The sequence below is a fragment of the Cryptomeria japonica genome, chromosome 11, assembly GCF_030272615.1.
Source record: "Cryptomeria japonica chromosome 11, Sugi_1.0, whole genome shotgun sequence".
In the NCBI taxonomy this organism is placed as follows: Eukaryota; Viridiplantae; Streptophyta; class Pinopsida; order Cupressales; family Cupressaceae; genus Cryptomeria; species Cryptomeria japonica.
This window is the reverse complement of record NC_081415.1, coordinates 362,977,755-363,004,006: the sequence shown is the minus strand read 5'-3', so window position 1 is coordinate 363,004,006 and position 26,252 is coordinate 362,977,755. Positions and strand designations below refer to the sequence as shown.

General features: G+C 38.1%; 1 protein-coding gene across 3 annotated transcripts in view; it reads right to left on the bottom strand.

Moving 5' to 3' along the window:
• Window positions 1-26,252, bottom strand: part of LOC131049227 (L-2-hydroxyglutarate dehydrogenase, mitochondrial) — a 170,913-nt gene that overhangs the window by 107,827 nt on the left and 36,834 nt on the right. For all 3 annotated transcript variants that reach the window (XR_009359377.1, XM_057983271.2, XM_057983272.2), the window contains exon 3: window positions 8,433-8,869. Coding sequence is in view for 2 of the 3 variants with exons in the window: in XM_057983271.2 (XP_057839254.2) it covers window positions 8,433-8,869 (437 nt within the window). In the remaining variant the exon portion in view is untranslated. The remainder of the gene's footprint in view (window positions 1-8,432; window positions 8,870-26,252) is intronic.

The window sequence follows — 26,252 nt, the reverse complement described above, 5'->3', positions numbered from 1 at the left end:
GTGACAACAGTTTTTGGCATGCCCACTGAGACTGATTTTCAACTCATTTGCTAAGAATCCAGTGTTGCTCTTAGCGTTCAAGCCTTTTGAGTCAGTCACCCTTAAGCACTTAGCAACTCTACACAAAGATATCTACTGGTTATAGCAGTCCAGAGCTCAAACAACTGAAGAAGTCCCAGCCTTTGGAGGCAGCTTTTCTTCAAGCACCTAGCTTCAAACAAATTCTGATGATCTTGGTATGTCACTTTTTCTCTCTGGCAGGGCAGGTCTTTTGTCCTTTTCATAGCATTTTATATAACGAAGATCATCTTTTAATGCTTCAATATGAGCTCCTACCATGGGTGTAACTTTAATTCACCCCCCTTTTTTGAAAATACCAATCAGCCTCCCCCATTCTATCAGCAAGAACAAACTAGGACTGCTCCTAGTTTTAACCCAAATACCTTTGCTCCAGCAGCAGGTGGGAATTTCCCTAATGCTTACCACCCACCCACCCCTTCTCTACCTCCTGGTCAGCCTCAAAAGAGTGAGGTGGCCCTTCTTGTAGAATCCACCATGGCCGAAATGGCAAACATGATGCAAGACTATAGAAGACAGCTTGATGAAATCAAGCAACAGCTCCAGGAACAGCAGCAGCAGGAGGCCTTTTACCAACAGCAACAACAAGAGGAGCTTGCTTATCAAGCTCAACTACAGCAACAACAAGAGTTGGAAGCCCAACAACAACATGCGGCCTTTCTGGAGAGCAGCTTGCTTCTGCAAAGGAGGAAGAGATCAAACAGTTGGCGGCACTGGAAGTCAAAATCATGCAAGCAGAGGCCTCTACTCCTATTTCCCCTAAAAGAAGATTTCCAAGTTTCAAATAGGGGAGCTCTCCTAGATCTTTTGAGGACCCTGTCCTTGAGCAGATCCACCCTTACACTGAGCCTATACAGGAGAGCTCTAATTTCAATGGCCCAAGTTACATGGGAATGCCAGCTATGGATGTGCAAGAGCCTATTTTTCAAGCCCCTCAGTGGTTTGGCCCTATTGAGATCCGTCTTTGCAAGGATGGACCTGTTGTTTGGAGGGCAAATGGAACTCATCCTCCCCACATATATACTAGGCGGCCTACTGCTGATTAAGATGACATTGAGGAGGCTGAGATGTTGTAGGAGGAGCCTAATGATGACCTATTGCAACAAATCACCACACCATAACAAATATGCAATGAGGAGGAAGTCTTGGTCATCTTTGATCAACTTCCCTCCTTCATTGAGGACGAAGAGGAGCTCTCTTCACCCGAACCAATGGTGGACACCCTGCAAGAGCCTACATTAGTGGAGGAAAATCATGAGGACTGTGGGGCAATGGGAGATCTCAGTTCTGCTCCCATTTCCATTTTTCCAAACCTCCAAGAAAGCTATAACAACGCCCAAATCAGTCCCATTTTCTTGAAAAGTGAAGAAGAATTGCAAGAAGAATCATTTTGGGATGATTTGGAAGGTTTTTGTTCAAATTTAGACATGTTGCAGCCATGTCAAATACAAGTCCAGGAGAAGACAAGTGAGGACTCTCAAGTTTTGGAGAGTCAAAAGGATGACTTGCAGGAAATTGTTGTTCAAAGTGAACAAGAACACAAATCAGAGATGATCGATGAAGATATAAATTCTTATATCTCTGATTTTCAAAATTATGAGGTTGAGGTAGAATATGTAAAGGTTGATCATGATTTGAATGATCACATTTTCTCAAATATCATTGATTCCTTCTATTCCAACCTCAATGATGAATTCATGCCCTTAGGGAGGGAGTTTTCTGATCAGCATGATCAGATTTGGTGGAGGAGACAGTTGAACCTGAGCAAGCCAGCAGGGAAGGTTCAAATTTTGGCATATCAAGAGGTTGCCCAATCAAATATCTCTCCATGATTGGGGCCAAGCATGAAGTTGCAGAGCCACATGCCCAAGCTACAAGTGAGGAAAGGATCAGCAATGTGTCTGATCAAGTTTTGGGGGTATGTATGCTTGTTTGTGAGTTGCAGGGCTTCTTGCAACTAGCATTGGTTCTTCTTTTCACCTCTCATCTCTATATTTTGTTACAAAGCCATGAAAATTAACCCTCCTTGTTTAGGGAGGGAAGCTACTTTAACCAATCTGTGAATGGTTTTTTTTAACGGCTTCAAGATTGATTGGTTAGAGTAGGGTAGATTAGGTTTTCTTTCCTCCAAGTGCCTTAGCACAATGTTTTTTCATTTCAGTTATCTCCCTTCCAAGAAGTGCATGTGCACACTCTGCTCTTTCAGCATAGCAGAAAATTTTGTTTTCAGGTTGCAGGGGCAAAAAGTATCTATTTTTTGTTTAGGCCTTGACTTGTACCCAATCGATACGCAAAGACATCTGGTCTTGCCCTAAGCTAATGTTAACCCTTTTCTGTCAACATTAGCTGCAGATCCAATCTAAGAAATTCAATGCTTTTTTGCATAACTTGCGTATTATGCGCATTTTTTGTTTCTAGTTTGCAAAAGGGGTCTTTTTTGCCCTTGCATCATTTCGGGCCTCTATGTTCTATTTTTGTGTTGACCGGGTCGGCTGGTAAACTCACTTAAACTGCACCGGTGGGAGGGTCCCTTCTCCATGGCGGGACCGACCCCTTTTCACCCGCTACCGGCTGGCAAAGATGGTTATCGCTTTGTCACGTCAGACCGGAACACTTCCTATTTTGTTCCTTGTTCCGACCTTCAATTTCCGCGCGACAACGCGATATGCAATGGTGGGCCCGACCTTTTCCTATGCTCCTTTATGTCACAAACCGTTTTTATCAATATTTAATTGCAATTATTAAATTAGGAAAATTGATCATATTTTACGATACATAGATGAAATGGAAAAAGAAAATGAAATTTGAAATTGAAATTAATTTGAAATTGAAAATTGATATGGATTAGGATAGAAATTTAAATGCAAATTAATGATTTAAATTATCTTTTTTATGAAATTGGGGATTGCGATTGCTAATGAGCAATCGAGTGCAAGTGAATGCAGGAACAGGTGAACAGGGATGAAAACGAGAACTTGGTTCAAGAAGAGTTGTCTTAGCTTTTTGACTTCGGTAAAGAGATGGAATCTCACACACCACATTAGAATTCATAATTTGTATCTTGCAAAAATAGATGATTTAAATAGCTTTAATTGAGTGTTTGTTTAAATTCGAATGATGAATTTGGTAAGAGTAATCTTAAATTGACATTTCTTAGTTCGAAGAAAGATTGATTGAAATGTTTTGTTTTAATGATTATACAACTATTTTGATTATCGTTATATGCATTTTGTGTGCAGATAATGTATAAATTTCATATCGAAATAAATGAAATATCATGCTTATATTTCCACTTTTTGGATAATGACATATATATAAATATATATGTATGTATATGTGTATATGAATTCGATGAATTCGATATATATATATATATATATATATATATATATATATATATATATATATATATATATATACATATATATACATACATATATATACACGTATATATGTAAGTATATAAAGTGAAGATATACACATACATATACATATATGATTATATTATGTCATGGAGTAGAATTGTTAATTAAACTTGAATTGATTTAATTCATATATATACATATATATACACACACACATATATACACATATATATATCTGCATATATACATATACATATGTGTATGTATATTGTTACATGGTGGACTTTATTTGAAATAATGATAAATGTTGAAGAAATCGATACATATGAAACTCGACTTGCATGTCATACTGCATTCATTGAAACTTAGAGTTATTTAATGCTAAAGGGAGTCGATTTGGGAAGAATCGACACAGCATGATTTAAGCATTTATTTGGTAAATGAAAGCAAAGTTAAGAGGTATTGTAAACCGAACTAGCAATCAAGGAAAAACGTGGCAAGAGTTAAGGTTTTTTTAAACCGATTTTTAACAAACAACTCCTCATTGCTGGCGTAAAACTTCACTTACCTGGCAATACGACTTCCTCCACTTGCTGATAAACATGATTAAAGCTTCAGTTATAGTTATGGACAGGGAGTTTAAAAGCCAAAAAATTAGGAACATAACTGATGCAAATCAGCATAATAAGAAGTTAGATTTCAATTTGAAAGGACACACTCAGCAGAAAAAAAAGAAAGAGCCTCTGAAAATCGACTGAGGAAAAGAGATGAGAAAAAGGAGAAAGAGATCGATATCATTCTTCACATCATTTCCATACCAAAGAATCGATCTTCTGAGGTAGGTCATAGTTTCAGTTTGTTTTAAACATGAATAGTAGAGAAAAATTACTTTCTTTAAAATGAAATCTCTGTCTGATTTATATTCCTGAAATATAAGTGTTTTTCTCGGTCAATTTCAAATTGCATCAAATTGAAGAGGAAGTCGGCCTTCTCCAGAGATTCAACCTCACTTCTGCAAGTCCCACACTTGGGAGGTTGTTTCCACATTTCACAAGGTTGATCATCATAGGGTGCAAACTTTTGTGACAACGGGTTGTCTTCAGGATAGCTGTTTTTACTTCAATTGTAAGCCTATTTAAAAGCCACAATTACAAATCAATTTCATCACTAGTTTTGTGCTCTATGATGCTGCAACCATTCTCTCTAATATGGTATCAAGCCCAACTAAATGCTTTCAGTGTGTTAGGTGATCTATAAATGACACAAGGAGAACATGATAGGGCTGCCAAGATCTGACTGCTGCTACAGAAGCCTGTTGGTGTGTAGATATGAAGAAAAAGTGGGGCAATCATATTGTCAAAGTTGCACGGTGGCTACATTGTGGAAGTTGTGTGCACAACAGAAAGGAAGAACACTTGGCATAGCAGCTGAGATGTATATCATATCTGAGATAGGCTGCTATGTTTAAAAATAAATGAAAGAGGGTGAGAGGGAAAATGGGTGCATCAGATCTGCTCTTTGCAGACACCATAGTGTTTTGGTAGTGAGCAAGTCAAGTTGACAGAACAAAGTCTAAAACTGCACAGTGACATGCGGTGTTCTTAGTTGGAGATGAATGCATGCATGAGAAAGCATAACAAGCCAAGCACATAGAGGAGGATCCACACCACATATATATTTAAAGTGTAGCTGACTATATATTTAGGGCAATATTCCATATATTTTTGGTTTATGTTTTAATTTTAAACTGTTTATTTTAAACATTAAAATTTTTATAAATGTTGCTAAATATTTTCCTTAAATGTACTCAAGGAAGAGTTTATTCTGAAAATTTTGAAAGAGAGGATCTTTTTGCATGGGAGTTTGTCAGTTTGTCTATATTAGGTAGGCGAAGGCAATGGTGGTGACAGTTTGGTCTAAAAAGGTATCATTTTTCAGATTTAATTGTTTTAATGATCTAGGGATTTTGGTTCTTTGGTTGCTATGGCTAGATATTCAACATCTTTTGTTATCCGAGTCACAAAAATCAACTAATTAAAATTATAGTCCATAGAGTCATGAGATCCTGACCATTGGCAAGTACAATGACCTTGATCATATAATTTTAAACAAATAACACAAATGAGAAGATGATCAAAACAATTAAAACAAATGTAACAACACACCCTACTTTTTTTTATTTTTGCAATATAGAATATGTTTATGCAATGTCTTCAACACTTTTTGATCACCCAGATCTCAAAGTGGGCAAGGTGAGAGCATACAGTGCCTCCATCCACAACTATTCTTAAAAAATGCAATTACAAAATGATATTAGAGATCGTCAATGGATATAATCGCTCAGATTTAAAGGTATAATAAATCCATGATTAAAAAAAAAATCTTCAAATGCCAATATAATTATTCCCAGAATAATAATAATTTCTTTGCCTCGGACCTTAACTTATTTTCCATCAGAAATAAGTTAAGGTCTGCCTTCACCCAATCTATCTTCCTAATGTCCTTCAAAGTATTGTTCAATGCATAAACACAATATAGGTTCCAAAAAATGTGCTTATATGCACCCTCCACCATCAAGCCAGCTAAATTACCACAAACTGAAAAGATCACTACCTATACAACATTAGAGGCTCCAACCTCTTTTATGGCATCTTGCAAAATTTCAAATCTTAAAGTTTGCATCCTTCCTTTTCCCTAAACAATTAATAGCTCGAAGAAAATAAGAGCCAACTGAACTTGTGAAAATAATATTGATGAGTGACCTATGTTTGATATCGGTCCACCCATCCATAATGATGGGGCAAGATTCCCTTATCCAAGTTTGTCTCATCTCCTCCATCAATACACTCACCTTGGAGTATTCTCAATCAAGGAGGGTGGTGCATAGCTTATGTTCTTCAGGTGGAACAAATGAGGGACCGACAACTATCACATCTTTGAACATTTATTTAAAATATAGTGAATGTGCCACATGAAATGCTATGGCATGAGAATAAAAAAACTTAGCAATAGAGGAATCACTTAGCAATAGAGGAATCAGCCACATCTCATGATTGTATGTTAGATACATTTACAACAGTGGTAGTTATCTTCTTTCCCCTAGTAAAAGTAGAACCCTCTCCCCCATGATATCCAATATCCATAGATACTAGAGGCAATGACACACTACACTACAAACTCTCCAATGGAATTCCTTTTTTCCTTGCCTCCCTCCCCCATATGCAATCTAGTTGTCTCAATCTTCTCAAATAGAGTTATATTTTCATAACCTTTCACCCTGTGACCACCTATCTACAAAAGATGACAATAAACTCTCGTACAGCTGCCCCTATATTCTTTTTGCACAAGTGGCAAGGCCATACCATTCTCCCCCCTCTTTTTTTTCTTATCCTTGTCAACTCATGATGCATATTGTAATAGATCTTTTTAGGGGTTATATGGGCCTTTTGCAAAGGTTTTGAGGAGTTTGGAAGGACATTCAAATAGGTTTGAACTTGTTGCCCCTGTTACACTCCCACCCCTTGAAGAACCCCTAGTGCCTACCGAACTTCTATGAGTTCTAGGTCTACTTCTTTCATTTGAACTTCAACCTCCTCACTAACTCTACTCTCACTGTTGCTCGTGATTTTTTTGGTTAAGAATTTAAAAAACTGCAAGTTTAAAATAAAGTAAAAATAAACTCACAATGCCCTCCCTATGTGTTAAATTTTTTGGAAAAAACTTTTAAAAATGCAACACAGATGAAAAAACAAATGTAAGATGAAGAAATTGTGTCTATTATAGTGGATGTGATGCCCTAGTCTCCTCTTTCAACTTCTATTCTCTCTTCTTTCGGCTGCTTCTCTTCTTTAGTTGCACTTCAACGGAAGTCTGCACATGTTAAAATGAGAGTTTTATTTTTGTTTATGTTTTTGTTTTGATTTCTTTTTAAAAATCATGTCAAATTGTGTTGGGCCATAAGGGATTGCTAGTCCCTCCCGAGATAGTCCCTCTCGAGATGGTTGAGGGACGCCTGAATGTCCCCTAGCCATCTCAGGGCCAGCTAGTCATCCCCTGACATCCTGTGAGCATACATAAACATTTCTGAAATGTTTCCTTAAAAAAGGCATGAAAAGGGGGCCAGGAGGGAATGTTTCCTAGGCATCCCCATGTCCCTGAAACAAGCCCTATAGGAAACGAGGATTCCAAGGTAGGGGATGCGTCCCCAAGGAGAGCATTGATTAGCAGAAGGATTAAGGAACAGACTGCAGACATAAAATAAGAATGTATTTGTAAATCAGCCTTTGCAAAGCAATCATTTAAGACTATGCACTATTTTGCATTGAGAACTTGAAATTTTTAGTTGTAGAAGGAAGCCAATTTAAAAGAAAGATTATGAACTTGGGAGAATATTTAAACTTGTAAGCACTCACAAAATCTTAATAGGAGCGAGTTGGAATTAACTCACTCTCCAAATCCAATTATCTATTCCAAAACTCAGAAGTAAGCTTCATATTATATATAAATAGAATTAATTTTATATAACATAGTAAATGGTGATTAGATTTATTTAATGTTTGAACACTTTGGCCTTTTAATATTACTTTTTGAACTTTCCCTAAGCGGGCTCCCCCTTGCATCAGTTGTAATATATATTGATTTGTCATATGCAATCCTAACACATCTTTTGCATTCTGATGGATCACAACTACAGAATTTTTTCCAAATGCTCCATTTTCAATTTTCTAGGTCTATGAAAACCTTATGTCCATAATAGTTCAAAGTTACATAATTTGGCAGCAAATAAGATTACTTAAAAGGAAATGATAGAATCCGGATAGCTACTTATTAAAAATACCTTTTAAAAGTTCTATTACTTAATTCAATACTTTCACATATTATCCTCCTTCAAGAAGCTTCATAATTTAACTATGTTGCTGCGTACTCACAAAAGACATAGTCTGATGCAAAAATTAATATTTTTTCTCCAAAAATGGATAGAAATCATACATGTTCAAGAAACATGCTGTATCGTCAATCTCAGGCATCCATTCAACATCTGGTCCAAACCTTATTTGGCCACTCATATCAAGTGTAGCATGCACCCCTAGTCCACCATCCTCTGGGACTGGATAGATTAAATGGCTAAAAGGAACCTTTCGAGTTTCAGAAAGAGTAAAATAGCAGCCACGAGCATAATAAGTATTAGGAATGGACTGAGAAGGAAAACCATAGAATCTTCTAGCAAGGGATGTCGCACTCAAGCCAGCAGAATTTATCACAACATTAGCAGTCAATATTATCTGTGCTGGAGCATTAGGATTATGAACAAATGTACACATATCCTTTGTGTCAGAAATATGAAGGTGAATACCATTTTCATTGATGTGGCCTCTAAAAACTGAAGTGTTGAAAGCAAAAGTTGTGCCATGCTCTTCAGCTTCTCCCTGTATGCATAGTTAATGTTATGAGGATGAAAAAGAGAATATAATAATGTCAAAAGATAACAAGAAGGTTTATACCATTCTAAGTTACATTATGCTAGATAGAGCAAGTACATATTGCAGCTCTATTTGAATTGATATTGTGAAAGTTCAAAAAGGCCTTCATAGATTGGATGGTGTACCAGAATACATACTTGAACAGAGAACATAAAAAAAACATAGATTATAACATTATCCACAAGAAAGGCTACCAATTTACTAAATGAATTTGAAACTACACAAAATAACAAACCTATTTTCTAACTTCTTGTACTCTGAAAAATGTAAATCTGAAAAAATTATACAAACATATTAAATGATCTTGAACATAAGGAGCTATCTATCCACACTAGTAGTAACAATAGTGTAATGTTCCCTTCTCCACAATGATTAGTTCAGTTGGCCGTTAGCCTATTTCAGAGGCTCATAGGCTAGTCGGGAGCAAAAATTAGGGTTTCCTATTTCTAGGAGGATTCTTTGGTGTTTTTGTATGTGGGAGTTTGACAGTTTGGATTCTAGATTCCTTCTGGGTTTTCAGAGAGCTTCAGGATGGTTCGACATGCAACTGAATCTGAGGACTTTTCCGGCTTGCTATTTTTAGTAAGCTGCGACGGCTTCTCACAATGTGGTTAAAATGCATTTGGACACACTTACTATTTTTAGCAGTATGCTAATCTTAGTAAGTGTTATTTTTAGTGAGGGCAAGGATAGTTTATTTTCTGGGTTTTTTGAGAGCTTCGCAACAGTGTGACATGCATCTCCATCTGTTCACTTTTGGCAAACTTACTTTAGTAAGTGACAAATGTTTCCCGGTTTGTGCCCTAACGGAGTTTGGAGACACTATTTTAGTAAGCACTATTTTAGGGTTTCAGATTGAGCCAGCAGCACAAGCTATTTTTAGCAGTCCAGCTTGACATGGTGATCCAGTGATTCAATGCTATTTTTGGTAGGGTTTCTGCAGCTCAGTGCAGTGGCTATATTGTGCAAGGCAATTCTTTCAGTTTGATCTCCCATACTCTTGGAGCTTGTTTTGGCAAGTTCAATATTTGATGGAAAATGATGTTTTAAGTTGAATTATAACTTAAGGCAAAAATGGACGATTTATTAAAGGGATTGCTTAAGTTATAACAAAAAGTCATTTTCTCAATTATGTTGGGCGAATTCATGGTTAAGCAAAAATATTTTATAAGTGAATTATTAATAAGGCAAGTTGGACGCCTTAGAAAGAAATATGTTAATTTTATGAAATAGTTCACTTATTTACTTTGGACGCCATAATGCACTTTATTGATATTTTTTATTAAGTATATTTACTTCCTTGTGATGGACGATTTTGGGGAAAAAAGAAATGAAATGCAAATTACAAATTTGAGAGAATTGAATGTGCATTTGGATTTGGTGTCCATTATATCCTTTCAAATATCCTCAAGATGTTCATTGAGGATGCATGGCCTAATCAAATATCCTTTCAAATGTCCCATTTTAATTTAGATGATGAAATATATTGTAACAGCCAAAATTGCATCCTTAGGCCTATTTCCTTTATATTTTGGGACCAATTTGATTAGTGTGTCATAAATGCAATAATTAGCTTACAAGTGGCATAATTGTGTGTGAAGCTCATGACATCACCTATCCCAATCCCTTCCATCACTAGTTCCTAGATTTGTGTTCCTAATTCCTAAACCCATTATTCACTACCCTAGAACAAATCCACAGGCATGCATTTGACCCAAGTGACTTCTATGGATGTCAATCTGAACCCTTCACTTCTAAAATTTAAATTTTGAATTCCCATCTCACCAACCTTTTCACTAGCCATTGTGAGCCAAGTTAGCATACCTTATGTTAATTTGTGTGCTTTGTCATTGTATTTCAGGATATTCATCCACTCATTTGAAAATAATTCAAGGGGAACCTAGGGCTTATGCAAGACTTTGACATAAAAGCTAATATGACAGTATCATAACAAGATTATAAAAGCACTTACATCAGATCATGCACATGGAAATCAGATCTGCACTTGTGGAGGTGAAACAAATGAAAAACCATCAATTTGTAGAACCAGTAATCTTTTTCTAACTCAACCCAAAAGATCCAATTCACTTGCAAAATGGTTCACAACATCTAGCATGCAACTTTCCCATCATTGGTTATCAAGACAAGTATCACATTCAATATTTATTTTTAATTCTACACTTATTTCAGTATTAGTCCCAGTTAATTACCTCCAGACAGATTTGTTTTACCGTGGTGATGTAATTAGTTATCCTGGGCTAGTTTATGTAACGTGTTTTTGCCCTTATTTTTGTGAAACTAACATTCCTTCAGGACCTAGTGTTTGACCTTAGATTTTTATCTTCCACATTAGGATTTTTAGATCCAATTTATCTAAGTGTCTTATCCTATTTCCAAATCTCATTAAAATTTGATTTCCCTTTCCTATTTGTGATTCATAGCTTTATTTTTCTCTAGCATTTGCAAGTCATTGTCATCTTGTTTTCACCCACCCTTGTATCCATCTTTAGGGTTTCATCTTCAGGTCTGATCACTTACTGATTCTCTAATTTTACAAATCTGAAAGTGATTTACATTGCTCCATCATTCTATCTCTCTAACTAAATTGTTTTGTTTATGCCATGAGCTATCTAGGATCTTAATCTTCCTTTACAAAGGAGTGTTCATCAAAACCCTAATATGGCTACCCAATCCAATGATGAGGCATTTCCTTATGCCCATGTTGAGAACAATTTAGAGGGCTGTGAAGAACAACGTGATTATGACCATCATGCATATGTAGCTAAGCAAAATATTAATCTTACTAGACAAATTCTTGTTGATACACTTAGCAATGCTCAATATCCTTAACAAGTGACTACTTTTTTACTTAAGATATCAGTGAATGCTCAATTCCACACAAATATTCTTCAAGGTATTGATACTTTGTTGACTTCTTCCAATGGTGTAACGTCTCATCCTTCATCTTCTTCAAAGCCTTCTCCTTCTATAGCTGCCACTTCCATGATCCTACCACTCATGTTGTCACCCATAGTATGACCCCCACATTTTCCATTCCTCCCTCTAGTATTCCCTCCACTTTTCCCTCTATTAGTGCCCCACTCACATCCCATTCACACATATCAACTACTAGTGCTATTACCCTTAAGTATAGCACTTATACTATTCCTCCCTCTCACCCTATGGCCAAACCACTTTATAATTTGATTCCACATCTATGTCATTTTCTCCTCTCACAAATCCTTGCTCTACCTCCTCCACTGTTTCCCACACTCTACTACCATTATTCTTACTTCTACCTTGGATGCACTATGCAAGACTTTAACAATCTTAAGTAAAAGGAGGATGATATGCCTATAACAAAGATTCTACCACATCCCAATCCATAGGTTAAAAGATCCTTTGACTAGAAGGAATAGTGTTCCATAGAGTCTCAGAATGAGGGGACACAAGCATAGGTCCGTGGGAAAATGAGACCAAAGACCTAGATTTGGGGACGATGGTGAGATGGTGGTAGATCGGGTTTTGGAAGCGGAACCCCCAATAGGGTCAAGGGACAGCGCCTCTACAAGGGTTTCAGTTTAGCACATCATTTTCACAATTTTATCACTATGTTTCTGCAACACCAAGTCCTCACTATTTCCAACCAATTCTTCATTCTTAAGAAACTAATTATGAAGCTAAAGAATTTAACCAGTCTTGATGACAAGAGATGCATAGTTTTGTAATGTTCCACAAAAATTTTACAATTGCTCTTCCTCTTGTTGCTGCTCTCACTCTTCCCGATGCTTGCACTCAACCAATGAAGACTTGGCTAATGCTCTCACTCTTTCTATTGCTCTCACTTTTCCTATCCTAAAACTCACTCTTCAAAACTTTAGGCTTTTTCTTTTTTTACATTTTTGTGACTGCTTAGGGAGTGAGTGGGGCCCAAAGACCATTAGGGTCAAGGTTACTAGCATGAAGATCCAAAAAAATAATCTGATTTAACAAAACAAAAATACTCTTCAATTGCTACAAGGAATGCTTGGAGAACTTGGGTGTGGTTAGGAAACACAAGGAAGTCCCTTGAGGGCATAGTTTCAAGACTTGAATTCGACATGGACTCGGCGAGGGTGACTCAACTCGAGACTCGAGACTCAGCAAAAAAACTCACGGCAAAGACCCGACAAATGAAAAACCCAAGAAATTTAAAGATTTTTAAGGATTTAAAACTTGTTTCATACACTCTTTATTTAATAAACCTTAAAGACAAAATAAAATCATCAAATAGAAGCTAATTTGTTCACGTACACAAGTATACATTGATCACATAAGTATAAACGCGAATTGTAGTTGAAGGAAATAGCACACTTATATAAATATTGTCAAATGTACATAAAACTCATGGAATATGAAATCCATGACATCAAATGTTACAAACAAATATCAAAACGATAACTAGAAGTCTATGGCTCAGAGGAACCTACAACCCTCCTAGGAAGGCATCTAAGGTAGGTATTGGATGATCTAGCAGCCATAATTTTTTTTTTTACTATGAATATGTAGAGATTTGCAACAGGGGATATGTATTATGTATATTTTTATGATCATGATTCATCATTCACCTATTACTTGCTTAGATTGAGATAGAGAGAGGTAGAGAGAGGGGATAGAGGAAGAGTAATAGAAAGAAAGTAGGTCTAGAGTTTGTTGATGTGATTTTTATGCACTTCAGACACAGAATAAAATACAAAGGTACCTTATCCTCTCCTGAACAAAATCTCCTCTTATGCTAAGCTATGTGATCATACGAGGTGGCTCCAAGGTTTTAAATGTCAAGTCTTGATGTGTGGATAAGCTCAATGGCTGATGTGATTGCTGGTAATCCAAGGGGACTTACGTAGTTGTTCTTGGAAGCGAATCTTTCAAACACAAGGAATACACTATTTGTTTTTTATTTTTTTTAAGATAAGTACTACCATTAATGGGGGTAGCTCCCTATATTGCATGAAAGTATGAAAATTACATATAGTTTTGTACAATAGAAATCCATTCGAATGTGTATTGCCAATATTATCTATACACATAGACCCAAAATTACATATAGATCCAAAACTATTATCCCATACTAATCAAATAAGCCCAAAATTCTTAATCCAACCCTATTCTGAAATTAAACCTGCCCCCCAATGGCTTGATAGATCACTGCAGCGAATTCACCAATGCAGATTGCATTGCGGGTGGAGTTCTCCGGAAGCCATCAATCATCAGACTCAGTTACCCTTCAAAACGGTTCCATATTTCCATTGAATACAACACACCTAAATATCTCCCACGCATCTTCTCCGAATGTCTTCAGTCTCTCGCACTCTTCCTTCCAAACTTCCCTGCGGGCCATCTCACGAATGGTCTCACTATCTACAGATCCATCATCCTCTACAAAGTCCTCATGATCTTCCCCATCCACATTGTCTTCTTCATCGCCATCATCCCTCGACTCAGAGGGTAGGTAGTTTTCAAACTGGAAGTAAATTTTCAGTATGCTCACCTTGACTCCTTCCTCCATACTCAGAATGGCGTCTGCAACACTATCCGCAATAAATGGCTTTAGGACCCCTACAAGCAGCTCAACCACGCGCTCCCCCGAGTCAATGATATCCACCAAAGGCATGAGAACAGCTTCCAACACCATAGCATCGCACCAATGTCTATCAAAATTTAGAGTAATGCCCACAAGCCCCCGAACAGAGTCATACACATAATCTTCGGTACAAAACAGGTTTCTCAACTGCATATTCAGTGTGTTTTCACAATTCACACAACTGACCCTTCCAAAGTATGCCATTGCCCAAATTTCCCTCTGCAAAGCTCCCGAAACAGCACTCTAGCTTTCCTATTTTGCAGTTGCCATGTGACTTCGCCATATAAGATTGTTTTTTGTAATGTCAATCAGTTGAATCCTGCCCAAATCCTGTTAGGATCGTCCATTCTGCAAAGTGCCATTATCGATGCAGTAGCAACTTCTAGGCATCATTATGGATTGTTTAGGGGCCATGTGATCCTGCCATCCAAGGGACATTTTCCAGTTCGCAGTCTCAGACTCGTACATCGCCCATGTTTATCCAAGTGCCACCACAATGCCCCGATAGCCGATAGGGTCAAAAAGAACGTAGACATGCTACCTGATCCCCTGTCGAGGATATTTTGGCAATCCTTCAGGCAGTGTCCTTTGATGTCATCTGTTGCAGATGTCTGGCAAAAGTAAACAGGATCGTCATATTCTCCCACACCAAGGTTCGCAAGATAATCAGCCACCTGATTCCCCTCTCTGTAGACATGCCCAATCTCGTAACTCTCAATTTTCTTAAGATGCTCTTTTATCAATGGAACCCATTTGTTGAGCTGCCAGTTGTGAAAACTTGACCGAGTAATCCCATCTATTATAATCTAAGAGTCACCCTCAATTATGATTCTAGAAATTCCTTGCCTAACACAGAGACGTAGTCCTGCCTCCAGTGCACGAATCTCTGCTTCATTGTTTGTCGCAACTCCAATGCCACCAAAAAACCCATGGAGGATATTGCCCTAATCATCCCAGATTATGGCTCCAATACCTGATGCCCCCGGATTCCCCTTACTGGCACCGTTGAAGTTCAATTTTGTCCAACTCCATGGAGGGGTTTTCCATCTGATGGTATTTCTATCTAGGCATTTTGATGGGGGTACATATATTTGTGGCTCTTTAAGGACCCATCTCTTCTCCATTTGTGCATCCCAACTAGTGTATATCTTAGTCCTGCCTATTATTTCCTTTCCATTCATTACTTCTTCTATTGTCGTTTTGATCTTTTCCACCAACATGCCCTGTGATAATGATGTCTCCTTGAAAATCCTCCTATTCCTTTCTTTCCATATATGCCATACAAGTAAGGAAGGTCCAATTAACCATATATCACACCATTTTGTCTTTTGATTGTTTGGCCATGCAAGAATGAAGTCGAAGAATCTTTCGTTTTTAACAGTCACCCAATTAATACTTTCAAGGAACCAATTCCAACAATATTCTGCAACCGGACACCAAAAAAGTCGATGATTTGCTGATTCTTCCTTTGCACAGCACATAACACAGCGGTTAGGGCCTGAAATACCTATATTTTTTAGTCTATCCCCAATTAGGATTCTGTTATGCAGTGCGATCCACAGGAAAGCCCCAGCTTTTGGGAGCACTTTGCGGTTCCAACACAGTTTATGTGGCCACTTGTTGATGGATCCTCTTTGCCTCTGAACTTCATATCCTAGTTTGGCGTTGTACCTTCCGGATTTCGCAGCACACCAGATTATGGTATCTCCTCCCATAGACACCGATATTTTCCTATCTTTAATTGCTTTCCATAGTTTTTCACACAATGAAGGATCCCCAGTGTCGATTTTCCTCCATTTCCTCAGGCCATTTTGATCTCACAAGGAATACTCTATGAGTTTATTTATGTTTTTGAATGATATGCAATGAAGCTCTTTGCTACTACTAATGATTGATTAATTTAAAAAGGAGCAAAAGGATTGAGGGTTGAGGAATGCTAATATAATCCTAAGAATGCAAGATGTAATGGATAACTTGGTGAAGCTCTACTAGGCTTTGCTTTGACATACAAGGAACAACTCCACAAAGCTAGTGCGATCTTCTAAGGTAAGCTAGTGATGTTCAAATCACCACCAACATAGACACCATCAATGTGATGCATATCAATGGGTGAGAAGCAATTGAAGTTGAGCTTAAATAAAGAGTTTAGTTGACCACACAAACTATTTAGCAATCAGCAAAATACAAGTAGTATGAATGTGTGAATTTCACCATGAATCATCCACAATAGCTTCCATCCATTCTATCAACATGAAAATAAATGAGAAGTAGAGACCATGCAAATGTTGAATCAAAACATGAAATTCACCATATCTTCAATGAAAACAATATGCTTCTTGCAACAAAGTCTTGACAACAAGCTCCTTTTCTCCTACTCTACTCTACCTATCTACTTGCTATTGTCTATTCACTATTAACCTTTACAAATGAGGAGATCAAGCCTTATATAGTGCTCTCAATACAATTGAATGGCCAGGATCGAATCCACATCAATGGCCAAGATTGAAAGATAGAAACCTTAATTAGGGTTTGTTACACCCATTACATAACATTAAATGCTTGACCAATGATAAAATTACAATAAATAGGGCGCATGTCCTTCCTTGAAGTTTGACCAATAAATGATGAGGTTAGGTACATCGAACTTTGTGCCCACATGTGGTAGTTATCCTCTTCGTTGGATGGGTCAAATGCATTGAATTTGGACGCCTTGAGTTGGAATGATGAGATTGGGTTGAAGATGATTGGGTGCCACTTTAGCTTAATCCTCGTAACTCATCACAAGCGAAGGTGATTGAGGCATATCTCTTGATACTCAACATTTCCAAGTGCCTCTTGATGTGACGATGGTGGGAGATATTCCCATATTACATCATCCTTGGGGATCAAGCCTTCTAACTTTGATTAACTCTTCCGGAGCTATCTTCTGCCTTGATCACATTTGCGTTCTCCTTCTCTTGGTGGAAACTCTTTCCTTATGATTTTTAGACCTTGTTTTTGCATTGCTCTCCATCTTGAATCTCCTATCATTGATTACCTCCTTATCTTGACGAATATTTTTGGATTTCCAAAGGAAATTCAAGATTGTAGTATGTTCCTTACTTGATGCTGATCTCTACACTTGCCTTGTAGCACCCTTCCTTTGATGCCTCCTCCCTGTCATGATTCCTTCATGCCGATTCTTCAGCTTCCTCACTTACCTTGATATCTTCCCTTGCGGAATCCTCTCTCTTGCATTGTTGTCTTTTTGTTTGATTCCTCAAGCCTTCAATATCACGATCCCTCCAAGTTGTAATGTCTTCTCTCCATCATTCCTCGTGCTTGCTTCTTGCATCAAACCTTGATGTTGCTTGCAGCCAGTTCCTTCATCTGATCATCTGCAACAACAAACAAGATAGCATCAAACATACATGATATAAACAGTTTTCCTAGCTTTCTAATTTGATATTCCTTCCTAATGAGGTGAAAGGATTTTCTGATTTTGTAATTCTTTAAGGTCTGATCCATTGATATTTTGAAGTCTGGTTGCTCATGCTTTCAGTCTGAGACTTTAACTCTTAGAGGTTTGATTGATGCTTTCTCCAAGTGGTAGACAAACCTGCTGCAGGGAATAATGTCAAGATGGCCGGGCTTTTGAGAGGCAACTGGAAGTGTTGATAGGAAGGTTGGGCTTTTGACCATGAAGTGGAAGACTCCAAGGATGGCCAGGCTTTTCAGGGGTAACTAGAAGTGTTCTAGGTAGGCCGGGCTTTTGGGGGTGTACTGGAAGTCAGTGGATTTGACCAGCAAGTGGAAATCTGCTAAGGGTGCTCAGGCTTTTAGACATGAAGTGGAAATGAGTCAAGATGGCCGGGCATATCAAGGGTAAGTGGAAATGGTGTGAAGCTGAAGAAAGGTTTCAAGTCATGATTTTTTTTGCTATTACTCTCTTCAGCACCAAGGTCTTCTCACTCAACTTACTTCAAAGCATCTTTATCATCAAGAGATTAGGTTAGCATCGCATTCATTCATCATTGCTTTTAATTTTTTCAATCTTCAAGCTTCCTCAAGTCGTAGATCCTAGCAAGTGAGGAAGCAGATTCATTATGTCAGAGGTATTCAGCATGAAGTGGAAGTGGAAGGGAGATGGCTGGGGATTTAGGGTGCAAGTGGAAGTTCTTCATAACTTCATCAAATTGTGTTTGCCTTAATCATTTTCATCGCCCTCATCAATCTTAACCCTCTGCCTGATAAAACATTCATGTTGATGTACTTTCATTGCCAAATTAAGGGAAAAATCAGTCATGGCCAAGGATTTAGGGAGCAAGTGGAAGCGAGATCAAGTAGGCCACGCTTTTGGGGGTGAAGTGGAAGTATGCTAAGGTAGGCCGGGGTTTTGACCAGCAAGTGGAAATGAAGTGGAGATGGCCGGACTTTTGGGGGCCAAGTGGAAATGAATGACTTATTCAATTTTGCTGATTCCAACACTTATCCCATCCATTTCAAGACTTCCCTATCCTCATTCTCTAAAGCAACCTCATCATCATCAAGGCTTTTTCATCATTGCTTGGGCCTTGATCACTTCTCACAAAACACTTCATCTCAATTAATTGTTCATCACTTCTTGATTGTTCCTTGCCTCCATGCTCTAACCTGAGGAAGTCCACTTGTTCACTTGACTGCCTATCACCCCTAAGACCCATACCTTGGCCTGACCTAGAAGTTGCACTGCATCCCCTCTCAAGCAAGAGGTTAATAGCTAAAGAAACTACTGCCAAGCTAGACGACTAAACTAAGACAATTAGCCTATGAGCAAAAAGTGAGGGTTCCCATTTGCAATGGGGCGATGTGTGAAAACGTAACAACAGAGTTCAGGGCACATAAAGTGAGTGAGATAGAGAGAATGAGAGAATGTTGATAGGAGCCTGTTGATTACTAAAATTTGATTAAGTCTGAAAAATTTTAAGATCTAAAACCTAGAATTTGCATTGTAACTCCTAGAGATCTTAAACCACTCTCAAACATCCTACTAATATATACATGAAATATAACTTAATCTACAAGAAGAAAAAGACAAAGGGAAATGTGACTTATACATAAATGTTATATTTCATGTATATATTCTAATGAAGAGAATGAGAAAAACTTGAAGACAAATATGGGGAGTTAAATGTTATATTTCATGTATATTCTAGGGGCATTCATAAACCAAAAAAGAATTTAAATTTTGAGATTTAAAAAAAGATATATATGAGTTGTGTCAAGTCCGAGCCCCCAAGCCTTGCCAAGGGTGACTTGACTTAGGACTTGCCGAGTCCAGATGAGTCTTGGAACTCTACTTGACGGTCTTAAGGACGTCATAGCATCTCTGAGGTATCCCCAACATAGGGGGGTTCCCTAAAAACATCCATGAGTTCATGTTGGCAATGGCAACGAGGGAACAATTCCCCCAAGTCCTTGCATCACATATATTCTTTTTTTTTACGGGGGGGGAGGAGCACAGAAACACTAAAATAAAGGGGATCTTAGTGATCTCAACAAGAAAGTGGAAAGCAAGTGGGAACCTCCTGAAAATCTGAAGTGTGAAGTTAAATTTTGATGGGGCTTCTAGAGAAAATCTAATAATACTGGTGGAGGTTTTGTTCTCACATACTTGGAGGGAGCTTTGTGTATGATGGTTCTCTCTTCTTGTGGCTCAAAATGAATAATGAAGCTAAATGGTAAGCTTTGATTGTAGGAATGGCAGCAACTTCTTCCCAAATAATGGTAAATCTTATTATTGAAGGTGATTCTCTTATTGTGATCAATGCACTTATAATTATAAAGGGTTCAATCCAAAATTGGAAGTTAAAGCGTTATGTGGATGGGGCATTAAGCTCTTGTGAAGGTATGATATCAACATTGCAAGCATAATTTGAACCCTGCTACTAATTTCCTCATGAATGGTGAAGAGGATCAAGCCCCCATTACAATGTTTTATAGCCATCTTCCTTACTTCTAGGAAGAATTTGGGAATCACACTACTTCTATGCCACCTTAATCAATTAATAAGAGCCCTTACAGGATTGTTCCCTTGTTAATGGAGCTAATTTATTGCGCTCTTGATTTGGGTCATGTGAACTTCTATGGTATTAATGGCATGTGGGCTGTGTGGATTTGTCACTATGTTGGTAATACTTGTGAATACATTGTTATTATTGCAGCTTGTGAAAGGTTATTGTGTTTATGGCTGCATGTATTATGGGTATTATTTGCTTTACTGAAATTCACTTGATATTGCTATTGTTGGGAAGTTTCTTTCTTGTTGCAATGTGTAATGTGTATTATGGGCAGTGTAATGTCCCTCTTCTGAATCACCTTATATTTTGCCCCAAATTCACAAATCCAAATGAAACGACGAGTATAATATAGTTAGAGATATAATCCTCGCCCAAAAATAAGATGAGATAACTCTATTTTGGAAACCTGCAACCAAGTTAGATAACAATGGAGATATGATTCATGAGATACATCCATTTCTAGGGCTAAGAGAAAATATGTTTATAACATATAACAAATCTAAAGTATTATGTGGGGGGTCAGCCATAATGGGGGTTGAGACAGGAGACATAATAAGGTGCCCTAAATATCCCCTACACTATGCCCAATAGCAAAAACTCTGTCCCCCTTCGCCTCATGTGGCCTTTTGCCATCTTCATGAGGTGGTGTACCTAGTGAAGCCTGCACGCCATTCCCCTCTATCATGCCATCCTTCTCACCCTCTTATGATTGAGAATCCCTCTAGTTCACCTCAACAATTGATCAATATAGGGTTTGTAGGGGAAACTGCAACAGGGTGTCCTTAAAATGACCCTCTACCCTAGGCCCAAGAGCGGAAACTCTGTCCCCCTTGGCCCCATGTGGTCTTTCTGCCATCCAGATGGAGTGGTGTGCCTAGTGCGGGGTCCATAGCCATTCCCCCTCCCTGCGTTTCCTTCCTTACCCTATCATGACCGATTATTGCAAGTAGGAAATCATATAATTGTTCATAGTATTATTTAATGCATAGGTATAAATGTTACATTAGCACATAATAATTCATACATTCAGATCTGCATCAAACTGATAAAGATATGTATACGTTAACATCTACACACAACTGTTATAGATACATATACATAAATTAAAATTTAAATAACATTTTCTGCATACCACAAGAAATAATTATGTTACTACACAGATCGGACCTGCTGCATATGAGAATCTCTACTGTTGTTCAATGCCCCTTTATTGGTATTTATTCTTATTTCTACTTTGTAATTGCAGGTTAGATCAGAACTGATTCTTTTCCAGATTGAATACTTAGTTTTTTCTACCCTTAATTCCTCTACCAGTATCCATGTCATTTTCTCCCTTCCTTTTATACCCCATCGTACCTATGCATCACGCAATCGACCTTACAGGATCACGCAATCGATCTGGTACTGTCCCGCATTCGTTTTGGATCACGCAATCGATCTGATACGTACGAATCTCATTAAAGATCAGATCAGAACTGGAAGTGAGGTGATATTAAAGGAGATATCAACTTATTTGAACAACATTTCCTCACTAACATATGCATTTTCCAGATCTGAAACTCTACTTCTAGAAGAGGGTTCCAAGTCTTGAGAGTGCGTTTCCAGATTTAAGAGGAGGGTTTGTGAAGAAAATTTGGTGGTGTTATTAATGTTATTGTTGAATAATGATCATCATGAATGATATTTTAATTTCTTCAAAACAAATTTGGGATGCATGATTTGAAACTTCATTTCCCTATCAAAATTTCTTGCATTTCAATAACATAGGGTTTAATTTATTATCATGATTTGAAGTGTTTTCTTTCTCTTTTCAAATTTGATTGCAAGGATTGGTGCAAGGAAGCGCATGGAACAAGGAAAGGGACTTCACAGTGCATGACAGCGGATTTTTCAAGACAATAGATATCCATTGATGAAGGATTCTACAATGACCTTGGAAATCCAAGATCAAAGGAAGGAACTCAACAACAAGGAGGAGGAAAACAACATGGAATATACTACAACAACAAGGAAATTCGAGATCAAGGTGAGGAGCTCAACAAGATCAATGCAAGACGACATCAAGATGCACAAACACAAGACATTACAACACGAAGAGCGTTACGATATGAAGGATTGCATCACATGACAATGATCAAGGCAAGATGATGATCAAGACAAAGAATTCCCAAAAATGAAGAAGGATTACTATGAAGATGAGAATATTCCAGCAAGATAGTTTCAGAATAGTTAATCAAAGTTAGAAACTCATCCAAAGGAGATATAGAGAATGATGATCGAGATGATGCAATTTGGGAATATGAATCATCACAATCAAAAACCCAAATGAAGTTGAGCATCAAAAGATGTTGCTTAAAATGCAAAGGCTTCTTTGTGAAGGAGGATGAAAAGGCTACAAGACATATGCAAGCTGAGGTGGCACCTTTTCATCTCAACCAATCAAATAATGACAAGTCAGCATGTCCAAATTCATTGAACCTAACTCATCAACAAGTGGACATGTGGATTCATTGAATGTGATGTGTCATCATCTATTCCTTGTAAATTGTGCTATTGAGGCTATGTTAATTTTCTCATTGGTCCTTTTCTTTAAAAGGATATGTATTGAAGGACATGTAATTTTCTCGATGGGTAGTATTAAATGTAGGTGAAGGTTGTTTTTGATTAAGGAAAAAACAGGTTTTGAGGGGACCCAAAACCCCTTACAACAAGTTTTGGAGGGACCTGAAACCCCCAGATTTTACACGGATCTGGAAACCACAAAAGAACGTTGCAAAAAAGGATGAGCAAAGACTACATGCAGTCCACACACAGCCTTACAAAAACATCAATGAGGCCCTGACTAAACAAAGGAGGACAAAGCCATCCTTCACAATCAATCAACACAATTCAAAACAAGAAGGCACAAGGGTTTTATCAAGGCTCCCTTAACCTTCATCAGACACCAAGGGTTTTTCCAAGCACCCATAACCTGAACATTAAGATCGGGCAATGAACTCACAGCCATAGCATCTAGAGTCTTAATGAGAAACATAAAAGAACAATCTGAAACCAAAGGGTTTTGAAAGGCTCCCCTAACCTTCATATTGGGTTTTGACTTGGCTCCCAAAACCAGCAAGTTGAACCCAGCAAAGAAATACCAGCAAGAAGTCAGCATCCTCCCAGCATGACTCCAAACAACCTCAATATGAAGGAAACCCACCTCAATAGGAACTAAAGGGAAACAAACCTCCTGCTGATCCTTCCAAGCACCATTCAACACCATCAAACAGCACCACTCATCTTCTTCAGAAAAAACCATCTCCACCTCTATAGGAGATAGCACCACCAAAGAAGACCCAATTCGCTGATATAGAAAAACACCCCTTAAGAAAACACTCCAACAAAAGATAGGCAATTAGACCGGGGAGATCCACAATCTTGAGCACCAGGTCACAGCATAAACCAAACTCAAAGGAAAAACCACCTCAATAAGATCACCAAGTGAGAGTTGGAGAAGCCAGGAACCCTTCACCCAAGAATCAGCAGCTAAAACTTGCCCAAGAAGTAACAGAGCCACAAGCCTTCCAAAGCACCACAAAGAGCTCATAAGAAAGGCGTAAAAAACAAGGCTCCAAGCATACCTCTTGAGAAAAATGGGAGAAAAGAAGCACCCATAGCCTTCAAGAGGACACCCAATATAGCATAAAAGCAAGGTCAAGCAGACCCCCCTCACAGAGAACTCCCCCATAGAAGCCAAAGAGGAGCCAAAGGCAGCCAAAGGCAAACAGCCCAAAAAAGAAGACCCCCATGAAGGATCTGAACCCTCTAAGAGCCGAGCCACAAGATGATCCAAGACAAAGGCCACAGTGGAGAGCAAAAACCCCACACCGCCCCTCAAACCAAAAGCCTCCAAAAAACCACCAACCAACAGAGCAAGACCCGACCAGGCAAACCCTCCTCACAGAAAGAAGAGAATGCTAGATCCACCAACCCCAGAGACCAACACCATTGGCAGATCGCGCCATCACTGGAGGGAGCCAAACAAAAAGATTTTTCGGGGCAACATCCTCCCTTGCAATAGCCAAACCCTACAAAGCCCCCGACCCATAGCACAGATTAGAGTAGCGAACAAAGCCCCGGGAAAGGCCGTCGTCATCACCCACAACATTTGCGTCGTTGTCATATTCTCCATCTCCAGAGTCTTCAACCGCTGAAACCCTCACTCGCCCTCTCCCACCTCGTGCGCTCTCCATTCAAAAATGGTCCGAGTTAAAGAGTGATGTTGCTATCTCTATATTTTTCTTTTTTATGTAGGTGGCGGTTGTTATAACTACCTCAATTTAGGGTTTCCTTGAATTATCTTGGCTGCTGATTTAAAATCAATCTAGGCCCTTGGTTTATAATTGAAATCCCTATATAAGGCTTGCTCATTTCATTTGTAGCAAGAGAATTTTGTGAAATTGTTGCCGAAATACTGCCAGAATAAATGCAAACTCATTGAAGCTTGGTGAGATCTTGTGTTGTTTTGGTATGTTAGCATGGTTTCCTATTTCTCAAATTAGTTTAAGATTTGTTTAAATCAAGTTGCATAGTTGAATGGAAGATATTGTTGTTGATTCATGGTGAAACCTATATATTCATACCATTTGTAACTTGTTGATTGCAAATTGCAGTCCATGGTTAGTCTAAACTCATTTGAAAGCTTAACTTCAATTGCTTTATGCTCATTGATTTGCACACCTATGGTGTTAATGTGTATAAGTGATCTGAAAATCTTTTGTGTACCCTTTAAAGATTGCATCATCGTTGTGTAGTAGTTTCCTCATGGCAAAGCAAAGCTTGGTTTGGTTTCACTAAGTCATCAATACTTTCTTACATTGTTAGAAGTAGATTAGATTTTGTAATGTCCCCTACTCTAATTGCCTCAAATTTAACCCTACAACACAAATTTAGGGGATTAGGATTAAGGGAATTACTTGTAAAAATTATCTTTCCAACAACTTCTTGACTTTTGAGCCCTGCAATCATCGCATATAAAACACAAGTCCATATATATATACAAATTAAGTTGTTAATGTTGTCAATTAAAACATGTAAATCAATATTCTACTTAACTATAATCATATTAAACCTATTCTAGGTTTGGGATAGGACATGATAAGAGTGACCCAGCCAAACCTTACTAAGCCCAAGAGTGGAACATTAACCCTCTTGGCCTTGGTGGCAGATCTTAGGCCCCATCCAAGGTGGCCTACTTAGCAGGATGTTGGTCTTACATTCCTACCCATGCCTTATCTTTTGTGTTGCTACCAACTTATCAAGGTAGGTCCGGTAAGGGGGAATGTGGTGGAATTTGAAGCTTAACCGAACTAAGCCCAAGAGGGGAACATTGACCCTCTTGGCCTTGATGGCAGAACTTAGGCATCCAACAGGGTGGCCTACTTAGTTGGCAGCCTTAACCCTCTTCCTACATCCCTCATCCTTCCCTCTATGATGAGTTGAATATGTAATATCCAGGCACTAATATTAAATCAGAATGGGCACTAGAGTCTATTCATATGAAACTGATGCATAATACATGGTAAGTGAGAAAATACATGAAAAGCCAATATAATATTTTCATTATAGTTCTATCAATGACTAATGCTGATCATATACTGATACACTGTTAGAATGCTGAAATTAT